The following is a 14,697-nucleotide window of genomic DNA, read 5'->3' as shown; positions in this document are numbered from 1 at the left end:
TTTTATCCAGTCAGAACTGGTTTGAACCAGTTTATTTGTTCAAAAACGGTATTGAACTGATTTAATCAGCTCAGGACTGGTTTTACCTAATCAGAACTGGGAATCAGTTTTGTCTAGTAAGAGCATGTTTGAACTGATTTAATCCAGTTAGAACTGGTTTCTGCCAGTTTTATCCAGTCAGAACAAGTTGTATCCAGTCAGAACTGGTTTGAGCCAGCTTGAGCTGGTTTTATCTGTTCAGAACTTGTTTGACCCAGCTCTATCTGTTCAGAATAGGCTTGAACTGGTTTAATCAGCTCATCTGGTCAGAAGATTAAACTAGTTCTATCTGGCCAGAACAGGTTTGAAACAGTTTAATCTGGTCAGAACTGGTTTTATCTAGTCAGAACTGTTTTGAGTGGGCTTGAACCAGTTTAAACCATTTTAACCTGGTCAGAATCAGATTTATCCAGTCACAATTGGTTTTATCTGTTTGAAACCAGTTTGAACTCTTTAATCTGTTCAGAACCAGTTTTATCCAGTTTGAACTGGTTTACCCAATCAGAATAGGCTTGACCAGTTTTAATTGGTTTTATCCTGTCAGAACCAGAGTTATATAGTTAGAACCAGTTCAAGCCAGTTTTTTTTCTGGTCAGAACACTTTTGAACTGATTCTATCTAGTCAGAACCTGTTTGAGCTGGCTTTGCCTGGTCAGAGCCAGTTTTAGTTGGTCAGAATTGGCTTGAACTGATTTTTATCTGGTCACATAAACATCACATGACACCCACGTGATGTCCATGTGACCAACACATGACAATTGCATGACCTTCACATGATATTGCATAATGTTTGCATGAGCATCATATTACATTTGCATGATATTCACAAGACCCATACTTGCTTGTCAGTGGTCAGCATTAACTCTTCCCTGACTGCTTCCCTTCCATTTCCTGCCCCCACCCACCCCACAGAGCTTGGGTATGAGGAGGTCCCCTGTCACATTCAGTTCTGTCACGCATTTGGGTGTGTAAATGTTTGTGAGCAGCTTGAGGAGGGAGACAGTTCCCATTTATCTCTTTCTCACTAGCATCTCCCTAGGGCTGTCACCCAGAAGGTAGTTAGTAAACCCTGGAGGGAGAAAGGAGGGAGACAAAGAGGGAAGGAAGTGGGCAGAGGGAGGAAGGAGAGAGACAGAGAAGGAGACAGGGAGGGAAGGAGGGAGAAAGGGAGGACCTTGTCCACCACTCCACCCTCAATTTAATTCATTTGCCAAGCATAAAGGCTCATTTTAAGTTCATTTTTATAGGAATTTACACCCAGAATGTCTTGGAGTTTTCACTTCAGTTTTAGAATCCTGACACGTTTTCTTGGCAGAAAGTCTGGAAACCAGGCCATTGACTGGCACCCCATGGAAGAACTTAACACCTTAAAAGAAACACAAGCCCCCCCACACCAAAGAGATGGCTGAAGCTCTTAAAAAAAAAAAAAAGTCAAAAAGCCCAAAATAGGACTCAGCAGCGCCTGCCAAGATGAGAGATTTTAGAGACTCCATGACGTTGGGGGTGAAGAATTGTCTGGAAAACCCAGCCTTCTTCTGACTGATTGATGGCTGTGACTGCCAGGCCTACTCTGGGGATGTTGAGGGGCATGGGGGGCTCACCGAGGATTCTTCAGGTTCACACAACTCCTCAGGAGTCCTGGGGTCCGGGTATATTATGAGCTGCTGAATGGAGCCCTAGGGAAAAGCAGAGGGGTCACAAGCCACCAGGGAATCCAAACCAACCCTATGTTCCATCTTATTTAGGGGGACTCTCCTTGGGCCAAGGCCCTTGAGGAATGTTGTGTTCAAAATGCAAACTAACATGGTCACCTCCTGTCTCCCCAGGTCCTCAGCTTGTCAAACCTTGAAAAGCACCCAGCCTTTAGAAACTTTCTCCTGTAGCTCAAAATTCTCAGCTGGAATGCCTTGCGCCCCCACCCCCCCCCCCACAAAGCTGCGAGTCAGCCTTTCTGCCTCTACTCCAGCCTCCTCTCCCCATACCTGACAGCTCATTCTCAAAGATGATCCGAAAATTTTTAAATTGTTGATCAAACTTTAACTTCGCCTTACTCACTGTCTTCCACTGTACTATGAATAAACCCAAACCCAGCCTGCGGTATTAACAAGGCAAGGGAGCAGTGGGCACATGTGCTAAGTGAATAACAACAACTTAGGGTGTTTTATAGTCTGGCTTATTCACAAAAGCCCATTTTGACTGTCAAGTCAGTTTTCTGATATTTTTTCAGGGCACAGAGTTCAAAAGGAATAAGAGAAACAATCTCACTCTATTATTCTAGCTTATCCACCTCTCTAAATATTTCTTCAATGCAGCCACGACCCACATCCAAAGATGAAACCACTGAGGTGATGATGACCCGCACTCTTCACAATGCCTCACAATATACAATGACTTGTCTCCCTCCACCTAGGAGCACGTGGGTCCCCACTCACAGATCAGAAAACAGAGGATCAGAGGACCCGGGCACTGTTCAAATTCTGGACCCAGCATTCTTTCCCCCAGGCCTCTTTGAGGACATGCGGAAACAATAATGATAGCAATAGCCGCCTGTGTTTGGTGCGGTGAGCCTGTGTCCAGCAGCCTCCCCCATCGGCAGGCACAGACTCACAATGAATCTTTCCAGCCCCGTGGCTCCTGCGTTGCCCACGAAAATTCCCGAGCTGGGCTGGAAAGCCAAGGCTTGGGAGGAGCGCCGGAAGGGAACACGGTTCTGCTCCTCACAGTCCACCAGGAGGGTCACTTCCTCGCCCTGGACGATCACAGCCATGCGGTTCCACCGGTGAGTCATGACGGGCACCGGGAAGGCGGCAGCTTCCTGGGACACGGAGGAGCCGGGCTCCGTGTAGTAGAGGATGACTCGCTGGCTGCCGTCCTCCACGCCCGAGAGCCGCAGGCCCAGGTAGATGACCTTCTGGAAGGCATCGGTGATGGCAAAGAGCACACCGCCCTGGGCGCTGCCTGGCTTCACTGTGAAGCTGATGGCAAAGTCCCTGAAGAAGGTGGATGGGATGAGTCTCTTAACTGGGCGGCCAACATTAGCACCGGGGCCGAAGCTGTAGGCTGGGAAACCACCATAGCCCGTGACGAAGGACACGGATGAGGGCAGGGGGACGCCGATAAGCACAGTGAGGTCCAGGGGGCCTTGGGTAGCTGATTCTGCAGGGAGAGAGAAAGAGGCCACACTTCACACATAGATTCCACTCTGCTTGGAAATGACAAAGCGATGAAAAAAGTCACGAATGAAATGGGATCCCTCAGGAGACTCATGTTTTTTTCTTAATTATTATCTTTCAAATATTTTGACCACAACCCACACCAAAAAATGCACTTACATTGTGATCCCATATACATGCTAAATGCACACCTATAATACTGCAACAAATGCGTCCTAAAGCCGTGTTTACCAGGCGCTCTGACAGGATCCTTTCTTTTTAATCATTCTTTCTATTTTTGTTACAAATACACTGGCACCGATCTCCTAAATTGATTTCATTGCCCAATAACAGGTCACCATCTGCAGTTTGGAAAGTATTTCAAAATATTTCCCAGCACATGGGTAGAACTGATAATGTTTTAACTGGGAGATTTTTCTATTTATTTGTTCTGCTTTGAACATGGTCTGCTGTTTAAGAGCTTCAGGGCACAGCAGGAAAAGGCAGGGACAAAATGAAGTGTTCTCAGACCTCAAGACCACTGAAATTTGCATCGTCATCATTGCCCTCTGCTGCCACAGCTGTCTCTTCATCATCATCCACATTCCCTGAGATCTCCCTCTGAACCACCCTCTGCTTGAAACTCTTCACATACTTTAGCTCATCTAATCCTGACTATTACATATAGGTGCTATCATTCTGTTTCACTTGGGAGAAAACTTAGAGAAGCAATGAAATCTGCCAAAGTAAGTTCCATCAAGGTTCAAAGCCAGAGCGTCGGACCCCAGATTCCATCCTCTGTCTACCACACCTTGGAAACAAAGTACTAAATTTCCACCGCAGTGGCCTGGGACGACTCCAGCTGGGGAGCCTTTGTCCCCTCAACCATCATTCCCTAGGAGAAACCTGAGCGTGGCCTGGCTTACAGGGAAGCACTCCCATTCATTGCCAAGGTGATGCCTAAGGTCTCGGCGGTGAGATGGGAAGGTAGGTTCCAGGAGAGGTGGACAAGACCCCTGCTGGCAGGGCAAAGGACAAGCGGGGCCCACTGGCCTCAGAAGTGCCATAGACCCTGAGGATTCAGCTAGATGAGGAGGCCTGCAATGAATGAGGGTCAAAATCAAGCAGTATTCTCCTCCTGGAGACCACAGGACAGAGCAGACTCACCTGGTGACTACCTGGGCTGCAGCCAAAGGCCAGAGGCTCAGGAGAACCTGAGTGACCAACGGAAAGGCTCAAGCCACTCAAGGCACCATGGGTAAAGCCCCACAGGATGGGTCAAGGTGCTTTCCAGAATGCCTGACTGACCCGGCCTAGTAGACATACTAACTAGCTGTGTGACTTTGGGTGAGTCATTTAACCATTCATGATGCCTGTCTCCCTCTATGACCTGAGCCCCATGAGAATGAGGAATAATTCTGAGTAATGTGTGGGATCAGTCCCGCCAAAAAAGTTTGGATAGATTTTTCCCAGGGTGTCCAGAGAAGCCTTTCCCAATACGTGTCGTCTTGGTATGCAGAACTAAGGTCAACCAAGGTCCTCTTGGACCTTTGTTACTATTGGTCCTCTGTTACTATTACTCAAAGGATGATGGTTACCTGGATGTAGGGGCATCACCAGAAACCACCTTTTATAAGAGAAACCTATCCGAAGGCAGGGCACACATCCAATGGTGAGACTGTCATATGAAGTCAACCCTCCTCATCAAGTGAGACCCCCTCCTCTTTCCCTGATACCTCAGGTCCCTTAGCACAAGATACAAACCCCTGGTTTGCCCCTGTTCCTTCAGAATTTAAGGTTATGAAGCTTATCCATACCTATGCTATTAAAATTGCTTTTTTCTCCTACTAATCTATCTGACATTAATCTGTTTGTTTATCCAGCCTCAGAAGCCCCCAAAGGGGTGGGGTAGGGGAATGTTCCCCTGTGCCTCTACAGCTACAATAAACATTCCCTGTTCTTTATTATATCCACCCAGCAGCCCCAAGAGGTGGACGGGCCAGGCTGCACTCCCATGTGCTGACGAGGAAAGGGAGGCTGACTGGGGAGCTGGGCACCCTGCCTGTGTCCTTGAGTGCCCCATAAGGGACAATAAAGACCATGTTTCTCATACATGATGTCACTGAGTCCTCCCCGGCAGCCCTGGGAATTACCGCTGTTGTCCCATTTTGAGGAAGATGGAGGACGAAGGCTTGGGAAATGAAGTGACCAGCCCGAGGTTACGGTCGGTAGGCGGCAGGATGTGCCCCAGCCGCGGCTGGCCTGACTCAGCTGTGTCACCGCTCTGGTCTCACAACAAGGGGGCTCTAGTCTGCTTGCTGGGCCAAGGACCCTTCAGCAGCAAGAAGGATGGAGTTGAAACCTCGGAGGTCCAGGAACTCAAACTTCCCTAGAGGATAGGAGAGGATGCACCCTGATTCTCGCCTACCCCCTATCCCTAAAGAGATGGCTGCCCAGGGCAGCACTTCCTCGCTGCATGCATGAGAGAGACAGACACAGAGACACAGAGAAAATTATTATTAAATATTTAGGACAGAAAAAAGCAAAATTAATATGAGACATGTAAAGATGGCTAAAATGGTAAATTTTATGTATTTGTATTTTACCATGATTTTTAAAAAGAATAATGAAATAAGAGGATTAAATGAGATAATATGAGGTGCTGGCACAGGGCAAATGCTCAATAGATGGGGGCATTTATTGACCTTGTCACATCATTATCATAGATTTTCAGGTTCACAAAGGAAGGCCAGGTACAGCAGCCACCTGAGAGGAACTGAGCGTGGCCTGTCCAGATGGTGGCTGTCAGCCAAGTGTGGCTCCTGGCACTGGACTCCCACTTGAGACATGTCCTATGTGTGAGACGCAAATGGGATTTCAAAGATTTAGCTCAGAGAAAAGAATGTAAAATGTCTCATGAAAAGTGTTCACACTGATGAATCACATATTGAAATGATAATGTAGGAAATGCTGGGTTACATAAACTACTATTTCAAAAAGGAAGATGTTGGGAAACAGGAATCTTTATATTTACCGGGAAACAGTGCCCACCATTCTGTTTAAGAAAGGAAATCTCAGGGTCTCCCTGATGGCGCAGGGGTTAGAGACAGCGCTATCAAGCTATTGCCAGCCACTGCAGCATGAATTCGATCCCAGGCCAGCCAGGGAGCTAATCCACATGGCCCAGCAGACCTCTCCTGTCTTGCCACTGTGCCTCTCAGCAGAGTATTTCAGTAGATCTGCCTGTTCTGCTACCCACTCTGTCTCTGGTGAATCCTTTCACCCCCCCCTCCCCAGCACCTCTGGCTCATATCCCAGTTCTTGTATGCATAAATAAATAAATTTTTAAAAATAAGAAAGGAAATCTCAGCTCAGCTGGAGCGTCCCCGAATGGTCAGATCCTACTCCCCTGCCTGCTCCCAGAAGCAGTCACTCCTGGGTTTGGGGGCTTATGGTCCATGCCTGCTTGGCATGTTCACTCAGAGTACATGTCCCCAACAGAACACAGAACCCGGAGGCCTGTCTCTAAACCTCATGGAAGCTCTGGCAAGCTGCATGTATACCTCTACCACTTTTCCCCCCATTCAACCATGTGTTTTTGAAATTTATCTTTTCTGGTAATTGCACTCCAGATCTCATATTTTCACAATAGTATCTATGGTGTAAGTTAGCCACGACGGGCTGGCCCACTTTTCTGTGGATAGGAGGTTCCCATCACTGCTGCGTGGACTTTGTTACACACGTTTCCTTATGCTCACCTGCACAGGTAAGTCCTCCACTTGAGGGTGGAATTATTAGGTGATATGGGGGTATCCACCTGCAGCTTCACTGAATGTGGCTAAATGTCCTTGGAAGCAACTGTGCCACTTTATCCTTTTATTTTCCTTTCTTATTTTGGGAGGAGGGAGCAAAACAGGCTCTATTTTTACAAAGTTGAGTTGCAAAAATTTCTTGTTTTTTTGTTTGTTTGTTTTTCTCTTGTATTCTCCCATTCAATCTTGGCTGCCAAAATCAGATAGATAGGAAGTGCGAGGACACTTTTTTCTCACATCTGTAGTAGAAACCTTGGCAGAACTGTGCCATTTTTAAAAGTTGAGGCATAATTGACATATAGCATTATGGAAGCTTAAGGTATACAGTCTGTTGATTTGACACATTTATACAACCACCAGTAGTGTTAGCTAACACCTCCACACGTCATGAAATTATCATTTCTTTTCTTTGGTGGGTGAGAACAGTTAAGATGCGACTTGCCATTTTACATGCCCACCAGTGGCATATTCTTGCCAACATTGAGGGGAGGCAGAGAAATGCAATTTGGGAACTGCCCACAGGGCTTTTCAACTATAGTGATAATGTTTATTTCTTAAACTAGGCGATATTCAAAAGTAGAATTGCTTATAAAATGCCATGAAAATGATTTCACAATATTTCAGTGAAAATGATTAACCGTCATCAACAGAAGAGCAAGTTTGATTGCTCTGGTGCCTGCTGAGAAAACTTCTGTGACCACCAGGGGGCCCTCCTGTGGACACCTGACATGCAAAGTTTGGGGGTCTGGGCCTGGTGTAATGTCTGCTCCCCACCATGCCCCAGCACCGTCTCTGGCGTGCCCCAGACTGTCCAGGTCCTGGTCCAGGCCCTCTCCACTTTATAATCAAATGCTTTCCCCTCTGCCACCCACCCCACCCAACTATTTTGCCACAATAACTCCTTTTCATCCTTCAAGATGCTAGAAAAACCTGTTTCACCTCCTGCAGGGACAATCTCCTCCCCCCATCCTGGGGCTGCATTAGATGTCCCTCAGTACACACTGGGGTCCTCCATCACAGGGTTCAGCACACTGCATACTACTCGGGGTCATTCTCTCTTTTCCCATTGAGCCCTGAGAACAAGGACCACACCATTCATCTCCATGCTCTCCAGGCCCAGTCCAGTGCTGAAAACAAGTGAGAATTATCAAGCCAAAACCTGAATGAAGTCCAACCCCCTCAGGAGGGGGAACTGAGGTTAAAGAGGGAAGGAGTTGGCTGACTATGAACTCGGATCTGAATCTCAATCCAATGTCTTTTTCCTCCAGTACGAGATGTGCCCTACAACAAAAACTGCTTTTAAATACAAATTCCAAAAGGGCAAAAAAGATCAATAAATTTAAATTTAACTACATGGATATATTTCTTTTCTGTCTAGCAAAAAAGGAAAATCCCCACAGTGTCAAATAAAATCCCCAAGCTGGACAAAAATATTTGCCGCATCTATCACAGTCAACAAGGGAATGACCCTAATCCATAAAGCAAATGAATGGGCAGGAAGGCAAGAACTCAAAAGAAAAATGGGCAAAGGATAAGAAATTCTCTCCACAGTAACGGAAAGAAAAATGGCTCTTAAAGATAAGAAAAGATACTCAACCCCATTCAGAAAAAGAGAAATACCAGTTAAGACTACAAAATACCACATTCCTGATCAGATTGGCAATGATCAGACTGCTGGATAATCTTCGGTGTTGGCAAGAGCTTGAGGAAACAGGCTATTTTATGCATTACCAGTGGGAGTGCCAATTGGTGAGAGAAGCGTGGGAAGCACTTTGACAACATTTATCAATATTACAAGTGCATATGTAGTCACTGACCCAGCAATTATACTTCTATTTTGTTTAATAACAGATAAAATTATGTATGTTGAAATACAAACCATGTAAAAAAAAAAAAATCCACTATAGGACCTCCCCTGGTGGCGCAGGTGGCTGAGCACTGTACTGTGAAGCTGTCCGCAGCCTCTGCAGCGCCGATTGGATTCCGACCGGCCAGGGAGGGTCCTACATGGTGCGGCAGACCTCTCCTGTCTCGCCCGCTGCTCCCTTCAGCAGTGTACTCGTCAGTCTGCCTGTTCTGGTCCCCACTCTGTCTCTGGTGAACCCTCTCACCCTCCCGCGCACCTGGACTGTACCCCGGTTCTTGTATAAATAAATAAATAAATCTTTTTAAAAAAAATCCACTATAGCATTGTTTAAAATGCAGTTAAATGTCCATCTTTGAAAATGGCTAAATGGATTGTAAATTTTGATATAGCCATGCAATGAAATATAATGCAGTCTTTAAAAAGGTGCCTTACCCTGGATATTAATATAAAACAATCAATAAGCTGCATTGAGTAAAACCAAACAGGCCAAAATAGGGTACAGAATAGAATTGCTATCAGTCGGAAATAGACATATTAATACATATTAAATGCATGAATACATAAACTGTATTTTATTTTTTTTTCTTTTTTTTTTTAAAGATTTATTTATTTATTTATACAAGCACTGGGTACAGTCAGAAGCGCGGGAGGGTGAGAGAATTCACCAGAGCCAGAGCGGGGAGCAGAGCAGGCAGAAGGACCGAAGTACACTGCTGAGGGGAGCAGCGGGCGGCAGGAGAGGTCTGCGCGCCATGTGGGACCCTCCTCCGGTGGCCGGGGAGCAGCCGGGGATCGAACCGGCGCGGCAGAGGCTGCGGGCAGCTTCGCAACCCAGCGCTCAACCGCTGCGCCACCAGGGAGGCCCCATAAACTGTATTTTAAAATACATATTAGACTATCTCTGGAAGGATATACAAGAAACTGAGACCAGACATTATCTCCAGGGATGGGAGCTGTGGCTGGGGGATGACAGGAGACTCTCTTTTCCTTGGATGTTCTTGTACTTTTTGAATTTTACGCCTGGTATGTGGTGTGAAAAATATAGACATTTACATATTTTCAAGACATTAACTCCTTCCATCCCCTTTATAAAAACCTTCTCATCTTGCTTTTTCTTACTCAGATATTGCCCCTCTTTGGAGAGAAAAAAGGTGAGGAAAGAAATAGAAAGAAAAGCAAACACCCCACTGAGATTTCTTTTCTCCCTTTCAGTTTACAGATAAGCTAACCCAGCCCCTGGGGCGCTGCCGACAGCTCTGCTTTCTTCTCCTTTAATCCTGGAAACTTCCCCCAGTTTCTCTCTCCTACGGAGAACAGGAGGGATGCTCCATATTGCGGAGGATGCTCCATGTTGGGGGTGGTATGTCCCAAGTTGGAGGTACTCCGAGTTGAGGGTGTGCTTCAAGTTGGGGGGAGCTTCATATTTGGGGTGATGCTCCATGTGTGGAGAGTTTGTAGTTTCACAGGAGCCAATGGACTGGAACCTCTTATCCAGTGGTCTGTTTCCAAGTGGTGTCCCAGGAATTCCAGGGACATGGGGGGGTTCCAGGAATGGAGGAGGGCTGGCAGGGGTTGGGAGGGTCTTGTTCAGCACTGCCAGGGCTAATAGCCCAGGCTTTCGTGTGGCAAGTATGGGAATTATTAATCCCAGAAGGATTCTGCTTTAAAAATAATCACAAATCTATCCAACTTCTTTGTTTTATAGGCACGGAAGTAGCTGCCCAGAGAGAAAGGTCCCTGGGCAGCAGACACAGCAGCAAAGCAAGTGTGGACAGAGGGGTGCTGGCTCTGCTTTAGGGTGACTTGAACGACAGGTGGCCTGGATCTGGTCCCCTTCCCTTCATCCCTACACCTGCTGCCCCTGCCTCTCCAGGTACTGGTCCTTGGTGGGCCTGCTGGAGAGCCCACAAAGGAGGCAGCCCAGGGGACAGCGCTGTTGAGTCTGGACATCGCTGGGTTCAAAGCCAGCCCCCTGCATGTCCCAGATGGGGAATTCTGGGCAGTGACTTATGGGCAACATGGGGTGTTCTGACCCACCTCCCGGAAGGGTACACGCTCAACAGTGAGTAAGGACTTGGTATTTGATTCCATCCAAAGGCACAAGCCTAGCAAAAACCAAAACCTGCGAAGATGTCCTCCCTCTCATGCCCTTGCGGCCCAGGCCTCAGCCGTGTGAGTGTTAGAGAGAATGAGGTGCAGGCTCCAGGCAACAGCCCTTGTTTCCAGAGGGGAGCCAAGCTTGGAATCCAGAGGAAGCCCAAGCCGGCCCACTCCCACCCTTGGCTGTTCACCCCCTCTACATGCACTGGGTCACAGCATGGTGTGGCAGGAGCGACCACTAGCCTGGAGTGACCCCTGTTCAGCCTGCTGGCTTATTTCCCCTTGGCCTCTGGCAGGAGGGCCACCTGCTCAGGAAGCCACCAGGGAGGAGAGAAAAGCCAGGGAGCCAAGACAAACAGGCCCAGCCACTTGGTCCATAGGCTTGACCTGGGATGGCTCTGTGCTGGGCTAGAGGGGTGGAGATCACAGCCGGCGGGGAGACATCCCACCATCCTGGAGAAGTCAGGCTGATGGGCACTGACCATGTTACCTCAGGAATCTTAGCCACCCCTCCCCCCACCGTGGGAGGAGGCCACACTTCACAGACAATGATATACAGCTGTGTAACTTGAGTAAAAGAATAGATCTAAAATGCTTCACACCCAGGAAGGACTCAGCCAGGCCGAGACTGCAGCCCTGGGGTCAGGCGCAGGTCCCACATCCATGGACGTCACTGCATGCTCATGCATCACCAGGAGATGCAGGCTTCCTCCCATCACCATATTGGGTCCCAGGGGGTCCCCTTCCCCCCAGGCCCCCATGCACATAGCCTAGGGTAAAAACAGAGGCCCCGGCAGGAGAGACAGGACTCTTGAGATGAGTCCTTGCTCTGCCACTGACTCTGTCTGTGCTCTTGGGCAAACTGCTCCCCATCCCTGACATTAGTGTCCCCCTCTGCATATCAAGGAGTCAGACAGAATGGACTCTCCTGGCTGTACCCCTCTTCCACAGCTTAGGTGATTGTCTGACTTCAAAACATCTTGTAGGTCTTCATCTAAGCTCAGCTTTAATCTCTCACTTCATCAAGGCTCAGGGATAGCTTCATTCCTGGATTCTTAAGTACTGGTCCAATTTATGAATTTGATGACATTTAGACCACACATCCTATGCCGTGTGGTGGTGGGGATATGGAGCTGGCCTACAATGTAGGCCCTCAGGATGCTCATGATGCACATACGAGCCATCTGTGTGTGCTACTCACCAGCTCCAAAGCCTTCAATGGCTCCCCAGTTCCTTCAGGATGAAGTCAAAACCCACTCAAGGCACCCTCTGCTTCATCGTGTCATTCTCTGCTTTTCCTTCACTCTTTGCTTTTGCTGTTTCTTCTAATGATGATACCCTTCCTCAACTTATCACAGACAAATCTTCCTAAACTGCACCCCAAGACAGTGGTACCCCCCTGCACAGAGCCACAGGCTCACCTCTTCTCTTAGCACCCACATCGGGGCTTGGCACAGAGCGGGGTAGCCTGAGGAGAGAGGACAGACAGATACAACTGGGTCTCACTCCCCTCAAGTCTAGTTTAGACTCCTCAATACAAGCACACAGAGAGGAGAAATCAGACCGTTTTAGAGATGGACTAGGCAGAGGAAAATCTGAACAGTCACCACAGGGTGAGACTTTCTTCCCAGGGGCCCAAAACCAGTTTCCATGGAAACCAGGACCGAAATTTAGTGATGGAGAAACAAACAGGGCAGGGTGCAGGTTTTTCTTCCACAGAGTTGACAGCAACCTGGCCAGAGAAGATGAAAAACAAGAACCTTCCCTCAACCACAGACTCCTGGACATATGATGCCTCCCCTCCCCTGTCAAACCTCAGTTTTTCCTTCTGTGAAATAGGCTGTGTCAGTTCTTCCACCTGTGGGGTCCTGCCTGAGGCTACTCTGGACTTTGGGGCCTTGCCTCCCTAGGGAACCAAATATGGCTTTGAAAAAATCCATTTCACAGATGATCATCTGGGACTCGGGCTCAGTCTGGGGCTTGTTAGCATTTAAGACCTGAAGGGGCCAACGTGTGGTCCTTTGGCTCTGGGTGAGTAATGGCTGTAGAGAAGCCACAAGGAAGGAGAGGGCACCCAGGATCGTGCGTGGCAGCACTCTCTGGTGTCGATATAGGGAACTGCACCTCCACAAGGCCCAAGGATGGTTTTCTGGTTGCATCTGCAAGGGGTGCTGCTGTCCATATCTGGTAGAGCAGCGACAAGAGGATCCCAAACACAGAATCAGGGCCGAAGGCCTGGAATGGACCAAGTAGATGAGGTTTGAGGTTACTCAGTGAGCTGTGGCTAAGGCAGAACCCAGATGCTGACCTCCCATCCTCTGCCCTTCTCCTACACCAGCTGCTGAGGAAACAAGAAATGTCCCTTCTGGATCTCTCTCCATGCCTGTGGCTGTGAAGACCCACAGGACACTCCAGACAGCTTAAATGGGGATGCACTGGCTCTTTCAAGCTTTGGGTACATTCCCGTGGGTGGGGGGAGTTCAGGAGTTCCAGATGACCCCATGTTGCTATGGTATGGGACTGACACCAATAAGCAAAAGGAGCCAACAAGTAAAGTGGGGGTGACTGTTCTGGGGACCCTCTAGGGCAGGGCCTCTCTGATAGGAATTTCCCTATATTCAGCCCCTGGAGAAAAAGGAGGTCCTCACTACCTCCTTTGCTACCAACAGCATGAACTAGGTAGGGGATGCTCAGGGAATCCTAGTATCACTCCTCTGCTCATCCCAGGCCCATCCTGCCTGCAAGGGGACATATTTGTCTTTTCTCAGGACTGTTCTTTCCTTTTCTTTAGGAGATACCTCCAGGAGGATGCCCCTGAGGATGTTGGGAATATCAAAATCAGACCTCCTGGCCTTGGTTTCCCTTCCTCTCATCTCCCTGGAGGCACAAGAAGTTCCCTTATTGGACAGTTTAGTAAGCACAAACTCTATGCAGGAAGAGGGCAGCTCACCATCTGCAGAAGGAGTTTCCTCTGCACATGTCCACTGAAAGGCCATCTGGTTTTTGCCTGCTCCTCTCCATTGCTGAGTGACCCAGGCACCCTTAACCATTGTTAATCCTCACCATTCAGGTAACCCATTTCACTGTCCCCTTCCATGCCAGTGACCTTGGCCACTCACTGCTGCACCTTTGGAGCACCTTCTAGTGAGCACAGGTCTCCCTGTAGCTCCTACCCGCCTGACCTAGCTCTGCCCTTTGGGGCACACACAAGTCAGCCCTGACTTCCACATCCAGGCCTGTCATTGTTGCAAGGGGTGGGAGGAGGGCTGGTGGAGGGGGGAGTCTCCACACTAAGTATAAGCAATCCCTTCTCCTCCCTGAGCCTCAGGGTCCTCATCTTTGAAACCAAGGACTTGGACTCACTGTGTCCGAAGACCCTCCCATGTCTGAGCATCTCTAATGCTGCATTCTCTTGTCTCCTATCTATTTTGGTTTCTCTAACCACCCTTCTCTGCCAGCATCTCCAGTCTCCAGCCTTCAGGCCAGGAAGGAATGACTCCAACGGGACCAGGACAAACCCAGCCCTCCCCACCAACTTGGGACTGCCTGGGCCAGAGAGGAGGAGAGGAGGGCGGTGCCCAGGAAAATGTCACAGCTTTGCCCACTGGGGCTGGAGTCCCCGGAGGCTCCCACTCTACCTGACTCCCTTCCCCAGGAAAATGCACACAGTGGAACTCACGTCGCACGGGATCCGTCTGTGCCCAGCAAAGCTGCAAGAGGTTCTTAG

The 14,697-nt window shown here is 48.5% G+C and overlaps 1 protein-coding gene across 1 annotated transcript in view; it reads right to left on the bottom strand.

Moving 5' to 3' along the window:
- Positions 1-14,697, bottom strand: part of COL15A1 (collagen type XV alpha 1 chain) — a 96,351-nt gene that overhangs the window by 60,366 nt on the left and 21,288 nt on the right. Inside the window, exons 3-4 of the mRNA XM_037494223.2 lie at positions 2,648-3,195; positions 1,641-1,715 (exon numbers count right to left, since the gene is read on the bottom strand). Of these exons, the coding sequence (XP_037350120.1) occupies positions 1,641-1,715; positions 2,648-3,195 (623 nt within the window). The remainder of the gene's footprint in view (positions 1-1,640; positions 1,716-2,647; positions 3,196-14,697) is intronic.

Source organism: Talpa occidentalis, unplaced genomic scaffold, assembly GCF_014898055.3.
Source record: "Talpa occidentalis isolate TD23 unplaced genomic scaffold, MPIMG_talOcc4v2.1 talOcc4.7, whole genome shotgun sequence".
NCBI classification, from domain to species: domain Eukaryota; kingdom Metazoa; phylum Chordata; class Mammalia; order Eulipotyphla; family Talpidae; genus Talpa; species Talpa occidentalis.
Note: the sequence above shows the minus strand (reverse complement) of the source record. Positions and strands in the feature narration are given on the sequence as shown.